Here is an 8933-nt window from a genome sequence, read left to right on the forward strand (position 1 = left end):
GATGCTGTAACTGCATTTTAGCTGGTTGAAAAGAGGGTAAAAGAGGTCTTAGACGAACACTGAAATCTCTTCGGTTGGTCCTCATTGGGTTTCAGCTGGTAAATGTGGAGCTTATTCTAATGTAATGTAAAGCGGTCAGATAAATATAGTGAAGTAAAAAGGTACAATATTTGCAAAATGTCCCAATTCAAGCTCTTGTAGTAGCATAGTAGGTTTTCTGGCGCAACTTCATCGACTTCCATCATCGTACTCTGTCTGACAAAGTAGGAATAGTAATTGTGTTATTCATTTGTTTTAATCATCTTTAGTTTTAATAATACAAATGTATGAAAAGTTAGATTCAGTGTATCTGCATTAAAAGCAACTATTTGAGGTTTGATTAATATTCCTTCATTCTCACATTAACTCCAACTGGGGCTCAAAGCATATATTTCAGACCACTTTTTACACTGCAAAGCACCTAAATGAAACAGAAACTTAAGTTCATTCACTCATGCTTTTAATTATTTGATTATTTATAAGCTCTGTATGCACCTCTTGGATGCCAAAGTCAACCTGCCACCACCTGACTGACTCTCCACTCACCTGTTTGAACGGCATCTCAGGGGAGACTTTGATTAGTGCAACAGGAAGTGCTCTGTCAGCAGGCAGCTGAGTGTCTAAATATCACAACACTGAAATACAACAGTGTGTGTAAGAATTAGAACATGTACAACAGATCTGATGTGTGTGTTTTAGGCTGCACGTGACTGTATGAAGTCATCCTGGATGAACTCAAAACGTAAAAAACAGTGTTTCATTTCTCATATTTAGATATCAAATTTATCATGGATCTAATGTAACACAAGACGTTGGTGTTTGAGCTGCTGAAAAATGATGCTGGCTAACTGGATCATACAAGACAACATTAATATTTCATGTATATGGTTCAGGAAAATCAATAGATGTGGCTTCTGAACTCTGTCCATTGACTGAGCGTTGACATGTACACAGACGGAGAGATCAAAAGCAAAAATAGACTTTGTCTGTGGCGTAAATCTGACAAACCTTCCTCATTGTCAATGTTGTAATTTAGTACTGACCTTTGATGAAGTTGGGGGACTTTTTTTAATGCTTAAAAATATCTAAGCAGCTGAGGCTCAAATATCCTTACATTTCCCATCATGCAACATAAACGTAGTGTGGGTCCTGGTGCAAAAGTGGGTTGCAGGTCCATCCTGAATGGACCGCAAATGACTTGCAAAACATGTAAAGTTTGTAAAAAACACGCTTTATTTTGGAGTACAATACATTTCCAGCACAGAGCTTTTATTTTTAAGTACCGTTTCCTGCTGTAGAGTGAGTGAATAACAGACAGGTGCTTAACAGAGACAGCAAACTAGCTTGACGACATGGCCAATTATGATGCAAGTATGACACAGATTATATCAAACTGTGTGGACCCTAACCTAATGACTAAGGAGAAATCTGGACCCCATGGCTGGACCAGTTGAGAACCACTGATGTAGAGCATACCTGAAAAATCTGCAAGTCTTTCAAACTCCATACCTTCTGGTTTAGATTTTCTGTTATGACTTGTTATCTGACCTTCATATGTCATGGTATTCTTCTTTAAGCAGGACTAATGTACTTTGTTTCGGGTAAATCTAATCTCTTTTAACAAAGAAATACACAGCCATTTAGCCTGACCCACCCTTAAAAATGGAAAACCTTTATATTATGGAAGAATTTACCAGCCTAAAAACTAAGAATTTAATTGGCAACAACTGCAAATAGAGAGCTCTGATGGATAGATAACACAAAATGGAAAAAAGGAACAACAGAACAGCCGATTTACTCGAGCATGTAGGAGTAAAATGTTGATATTTGTATGACAAGTGCTGAAGAAAAGACAAACCTGTCATGCCTGAAAACCTAATGGCCGTATGATGAATATTTCATGCACTGTTTTGTATTCAAACAAGTCACCTCAGGAGCAGATTTTTTTTTCTTTCACACTGCTTGTTGGAGAGAGGCTGAATGACACATGAATCAACTGAGAAAATCTGAATCCCCCCCACTTATGGGGGAGAAATTGTCTTTTTCATGTCTTTATCTCTCCATTTGCTCTGCTCAAGCGTTGACATTTAGAGGTGTCCTTTGCAGAGAGCGAGATGAATTGTTTTCAGAGCGATACTTCAAAAGCAGCATTTTCCATACCATTAGCTTGTCTGACTGTGACACGAGCCCACGGCTGCAGCATGAGCAGGCATAGATGGATAAGCATGACTTGAGCTGCACCATTAAATCGGCACAGAGAGTGACAAAAAAAACCTGAGACACAGTCGTACAACAGAGGCAGTGTAAAGGACATTTATTGGTTTGTATGTCAATGTGGTGAATACAATATGTGCCTGGAGGGGGACGACTGAGACTTCTGCTTGGTCCTATAGTGAACTGAACTCCTCTCTGTATGGTGGCAACTCAAAGCACTGAAACTTAAGACAACAAAAGCAGAGCGAAAAACAAGAAAATCAAGAAAACCTCATCACTTTTACAACATGTGCAGCATTTATAAGGAAAAAAAACACTGACAATTCAGAAATGTTGCAAGTCACACAGAATAAAATGGAAACTGTTTTTGTTATAGAAATGAACTATATTTATATTCATATTACATTTTTGTGTTATTTTAATTACTGAAGTTACTGTGTTATTTATTAATGGGTACATTACCTATATTTAAGTAGTAATTACATTCAGCATTATTGAGCTACTGTCATTAATAGTACTTTGTATATTGTTTCATTTTTATTTTTGTGTACGGTGTTTATGTAGAATCATTATGTTCCCAAATTGGTTCCTACCTGCCCTTGTTTTGTGGGGACAGGTATGAGTGAAACACAAGAGAGAGTGAGTGCCTTGTGCTAAACAGTGAATAGATGTTACTGTATTCCTCAGCTGGAATGTGTTATTATTGTTCTGCTGTGTTGGTAAAAATTATACAAAGAGGAAGAAACAGATGTTGTAGCCCGTTCATTACCCCAGCCTGTGAGAACTGGGGGACACCAACAATCAAGAATCAAATATGTAAAGTCTGGCCAAACATTCTGTTGTATTCTGTACTACAACACAACTGATGTTAAAATACCAACTTACAGAGGAGTTTCTGCCAAGACTTCACAGTAAAGAAGCAGCTGAACTGAATAAAGAAAGACAGGTGAATCAATGCAGCTGTGCCGCCATCTTGTGGCTGCAGTGAAGAATGACCTCAAGTCCTCTTCATAAGAACTGACAATCATGGCTGTTAAGACAAACTGTTGAAAGGCATAAGGAGGTGACGTTTGTGACGTCTACAGTGTTTCTACCACACAATCAATAATGTCTGTTTCTGTCACTTTGTATGTCTTTCTCTCACCCACACTGATTTAATCCATTTTGTGTTGTAGATGAAAACAGTCCTCTCGTCATCAGGTAAAACAACCTGTCTTTACACAAAGTCTTTGAAAGTAGATGTGATTTGAATTTTGCAATTAGTTACTACAACAGTGATATGAAAGGACCACTCTGTACTATTTCACAACAACGAGGGAAAGGGTCCAAAAATGTTTAATTGGAGAGTTAATGGGGGATTAATATTGTCTGGATATTACTAGATGCAGTTGGAGTCGCTGTGCCTCACAACTTTGACAGCACTGGTTGTGAGGATGAGGCCTAAAGTAAAGCACCACAGTCTACATGAAAGGAGGTTTCAACCAAGAAACCATGGAAGGTGCCGTTCCTCTAGTGGACGCTAGAGGTACTAGATACCCGCACAAGACAACTCTGATTAGATTGAAGTCAGTAGGGTAGTGCTCCAACTTTAAGAGTCAGTATTTCAAGTGGTCTTAGTGATGTTGTTTTCTTGGTGGGGATCCTTACTCCATAAAGGGTATTAAGGCAAATGTTCAAGGGCATGTTTGCTTAATTATAGGTGCACAGTAAGTCTTGACTTGACTCCAGTAGCTGTCAAGGTGGCCGAAAGCTTCAAACCAGCCCTTAAGGAGGAAACATTACCTCCATGTGTTCTTACAGGACTCAGACCTTTAGAGAAGGCTTTGTGTATTTAGTTGTTCTTTCTCTTGACAATAGACCTCTCCAGTTCTGCACCTTGTAGACATCAGAGATTTGCAAAGCTACTCGAATTCAATGGCAATTCTTGCCTCATGCCAAGAGAACCTGCCTTGGCTTGTCAGGTCTTTGCCTTCCATGATCCGGCTTTGGGCTGTCACACAGCGCAGGCTCCATCACACTTAATGTGATACTGTCGGAGGTAGTCCCTGAGCTGAGGTGGCAGCAGCAGGTTGTCAATGCCCTGGTAGGTGGTGTGGCTGCAGATCACAGCCCTGCACAGGTGCTGCAGGGTGAAAGGGAAGGTCCTTGGAAGCGGTCGGGATAAAAGGGGCTCAAAGAAGAGGCAGGTGGCCGGGTCACTGTAGTGTCGCAGTAGTCCTGTCACACTGGGATCCCGGTACATGCACGGGTCACGCACATCAAAGCTGAAACGCTTTTCGTTCTGCTCGATGCGTGCGTGCAGGGAGCGGCTGTAGCGACGGAAGCTGACTGAGAAGAGGAACTCATCCTGGGCAGAGTCTCGGAGCAAAAATGTTCCCTCTGGTTTGCCCTCCAGGAGCTCTTCTGCCTCAAAGCGGTTCAACACACCCCAGTAACAGGAGCTGTTGTTGATCTGGAGGAGATCCGGTACCAGGATGTAGTCAGTGTGGCCACAGCTGCCCTCTGCTCCCCCATGAGGACAAGAAGGGTCCCAGTCCTCCAGAGTAGTGCCTCCAGTTCCAGGAGAGCAGCAGATGTCATCCCAGGAGAGAGGCGTCTGTGGTGGGGAGGTAGAGGAGGAGGAGACACTGGGTTTGAGGGGAGCCTCCATGTCCTTGAGGGCATTTGAGTGGGTGGCCTGGTTTTTTATAAGGTGCCAACATCGGGCCAGTTCAGACTTGGGCGAGAAGGGACACTTGTCCTGCATGAGCTCTGAGACATGGATCTTGCGTTTGGACCAGAACAGCACTGAGAAGGGTCGCGAGGAGCCCAATGCATGGTGGTGATGATGATGGTGGTGATGGTGAGAGCGCAGTGGAAAACACTGGCCCACAGCATCCTGGAACTTCTGCCTCAGAGAGCGGCGGGTCAAGGCCTTCCGACACACTACATCAATGTCTGCAGACGTCAATGCTTCCCCAAGAGTGTTGCAGCTACACTTTCTCTCTCTGCGCCGCCTTGGACAGGATGTCGATCGTACACCCAGCTCCTCTGTCCCCTCCATCTCGAGCCCTCCAGGACTTGACCCGTTTCGAGAGCTCCGTGAGCGTTTCTTCCCCCGCCAGACATAACTGTCTGCACTCCAGCTGCGGAGGCCACTTTTGGGACGTGTGTCTGAACCTCGTGGCTTCTTCTCTGACATGGCTGCTTCCTCTTCTTACTCTGTTATGCATTAAAAAACAGATGTCTTTGTCATAACTGTATTTCAGGGCCATGTCTGAAATCATCTATGAAACAATATGTCATCTATTATCAAAAAGTTGCTTTTAATAGAGCAGTGTACAAAGCCCCATTGATAAAAGGAACAACTTCTGTCTTGTTTTTTCACCACAGAGAGCTCAAAAGTATCAGTAAATATCATTTAAGACTTTGCAAAGTCCACTCTGTGATCTCTTTAGAACAATTTAAGTCGGGACCTAAATGGTGCCATAAACCACCTTTTAAGAGTTCTCCAACTCTTCAAATCAATTCAGATTTTTCACGACTTTTTAACGGGTCAGTATTTAGGATTTAGGAGCATATATTGGCAGAAATGGAATATAATATAAAATGTATGTTTTCATTAGTTTATAATCACCTGAAAATTAAGAATCATTGTGTTTTTGTTACCTTTGAATGAGCCATTTATATCTACATAAGGAGTGGGTCCTTGTTTATGGAGACGGCCATGTTGTACCGCCATGTTTCTACAGTAGCCAGGAAAAACACTGGCTCTAGATAGGGCCGTTCACGTTTGGCATCGGGCACTGTAGCTCACAGCCGCTCTGTGATGAGCAGCATTGGAAAAACTTTATAAAAAATTTAATGTAAAACTGATTTATTCAGGGGCGGCATGGTGGTGTGGTGGTTAGCACTGTCGCCTCACAACAAGAGAGTTCCTCTGGATGGTGGGGTGGAAGGATGATTGTAAAGACTGTCGAGTAGTTTTTGACACGCGCCATTTTTGGCTTTTGTCCAACTATTCATTTTTAGTACGGATCCTACACGCTGTTTTATAAATGAGACCCCATGTCTGTCGTTTGAAGAAGAGGAGACCTCAGTAGATAATTCAGCTCCCTGTAAAAACCTACTGAACATCTGGATTTGAAATTATAAAAGAAAAAAGTTCAGCACACATTAGCAGGTGCTACACAGATATGCGAAAACTGCTTTGTTCTGTGTTTTTATCAGTTTAAATCACCAGGTCTGTTTGTTTAGGAGAGGAAGACACCTCTGCAGATAATTCAGCTCCTGGTACAGACCTCTTGAACAATGAGGACAACCGTGAGTTAACGCTTGGCTCACAGGAGAAGTTTCAGCTGGTTGCAATCTGCAATCCTCACCGCTAGATGCCACGATATCTTACTTAAGGCTTTGCAAAGTCCTTTTCTTCCTGATCTTGTGGATGCATTTTAGTTGGGACCTTAATGGTGCTATAAACATAACTCTTCAAATCAACGATGGACTCCTTATCCTGACATTTTTTTAACCTCTTCTTAAAAATGTATTTATCCGATTCTTTTAAGTTACGCCACAACTAAAAAAAGAACACTTCCAGGATTTCCTTTGATCTGTGTGTGCAGGACTGCTATCTAATTACTTGGTACAAGACTAACAGGCTGATGTAGAGTTTTTTTTCCTGATCATCTCCGGTGGCAAGAAATCAAATTTAGACTGCAGAGTTCAGAAACAGCCTGCAGATGAAAATAGAAAAAAAACAAACACTAAAATAGATTTAACATGTACCCAGACAACATTTCATGCTTCGTTCATGAGATGCTTCAAGAGGAAAGTTTTCTTAAACTGCCTACAGGGCTACAGTTTCAACACTTCAGTCATACAGTGATACATGGCAGCAGTTTGCAGAGATGGTCTCTGAGAATAATAATGTAATGGAAGTGAGCAGCCTGTGAGCAGCAGCAGGAGGTTTAACCTCACATGCTCGTAATCACTCTCTGTTGTAATTAACTCTTTGAAGATTAATGCAGAAGATTATCTTACCTTCCAAACAGTGTCAGACATCCACATCCATGTTATGGCCACTGCACATTAGCGGACATGTGTGACCTGCCTGCAGCCAGCTCCAGCTCTAACAGACAGCAGACTGTTCCGCTTCCTATATAATTATGATGCCAAATCCCTGAGGGGGCAGCAGTTTCCTCTTCTGTCAGGGCCGGGTCTGAATGAATGAATGAATGAATGAAGAGGGAGAGAGGGAGGTGGAAGGTTGAGAGGGGTTGAGCTGGGAGAGGGGAGGGAGGGGTGTAAGGGGAGGTTTGTTTCAGGTTAATGGTACTGAGACATCCTCTTTTTTTCTCCTACATTTCCTTTACACGTTCACTGACGGATTCAATCTCCCAAAAGAAAGAGAAAAAGATAAGCAGAGCAGCCAGAGAGTGCTTTTTTATTCTCAAAGTGAATTATTTCCGCCTGTAATTCTATTTCTGCACACAGATTTAAGTTGTTTTAATTTCATCAGCAGCCCGTGTCTTAACTTAAAGCATCAAAGCACATTTCATGGGGAGCTTTAAATCTGTTTAAGTCTGTCTGTGCAGGATGCCAAACTACAAACAGATTGTACTCCTTAGGTTTACGAGCAGCCTGCACACACCACCCGCTTCGGCGTATCAGAATCTCTCTAATTAACCATTCAGCCCAGTAGAGGAAACAACCAAGCATTTTAAAAAGCTCCACTTATTGATTGAATAACCTTTGAGTTTCCCAGTTAAAACTTCCAGCAAGTGCTGCTGAGAGGACTCATCTGTCAAGGTGATGTCATGCACGCAGCGTGGACGACATTTTGGGAGATCTATAATTCATGAAACAAATAGACTACATCTATCAGACAAATAATATTACTCCCAGTGGTTTTATGTTGTGTGTGTGTGTCCTCTAAGCCCTAACAGATAAAGGATAGTCATCAATAAATGCCTGACATCTCAGATAATGTAGTGACACTCAACTTCCTCTTAACTGAATATTTAATGCTCTTCACATTATCACGCAGCCCGGCAGGATGATAACGCCACGTGTTCTGGCAAACTACCAGATCAGTTTATCTGACTCCAAAAAAAAAAAAAAGTAGTAAAGAAACTGAAACTAAACTTTGGCTGAAGGCTCCAGGGGTAATCCAAATTAAAATTTTGTCTCTTCTCACTTTGGCTCCTTCAAAGTGTTTAGTCAAAACTGAAATCAGGAAGCAACGAGCAAGAAAGAAGAAGAGCAAATAAAATAGTGGTTTAAGTGATAAAACTGACCCCTGATTTCATATGATTTATCCATTAGATCTGGTCCTCAATTTCTGACATGTAAGTGTTTGAAGTAAAACAAAACTTCAGAGTCTACATCTTTGCTAAAGGCTCTGTGAGGCTGCACTTAGGTAAAGTGCTTTGTGCTATATGCTAACATCTTCATTAGCATTCTCTTGTTCACGAAGCTATTCTTGGCCTACTTGCAGCATATTTATGTGTGTACATTAAGCAAAAAGAATAATAAAAAAAAATGGCTCTGCTCTCCGTTCTCAGAACAGGGCACGTACAGAGTTTGGCAAGCGAGCATTTACACATGCAGCTCCTCATATGTGGAATCTTCTGCAGAAGGACTTAAAGTTGCACAAATGAAACAACACGAAACATGAAACCACACAACAACAAACGGTGTTA

At 41.6% G+C, this 8933-nt stretch overlaps 1 protein-coding gene across 1 annotated transcript; it reads right to left on the bottom strand.

Moving 5' to 3' along the window:
* Positions 1-4246: 4246 nt before the first annotated feature.
* socs4 (suppressor of cytokine signaling 4) lies at positions 4247-5434 on the bottom strand. Its single transcript, XM_049600926.1, has one exon. The coding sequence runs from the start codon at positions 5432-5434 to the stop codon at positions 4247-4249; it is 1188 nt and encodes a 395-aa protein (XP_049456883.1).
* Positions 5435-8933: the final 3499 nt, after the last annotated feature.

This window comes from Epinephelus fuscoguttatus, linkage group LG2 (assembly GCF_011397635.1).
Source record: "Epinephelus fuscoguttatus linkage group LG2, E.fuscoguttatus.final_Chr_v1".
In the NCBI taxonomy this organism is placed as follows: domain Eukaryota; kingdom Metazoa; phylum Chordata; class Actinopteri; order Perciformes; family Serranidae; genus Epinephelus; species Epinephelus fuscoguttatus.

What these genes read in the sequence shown, in the direction of transcription:
- socs4 (XM_049600926.1), bottom strand. Translation starts at nt 5,434, where the DNA reads ATGTCAGAGAAGAAGCCACGAGGTTCAGACACACGTCCCAAAAGTGGC.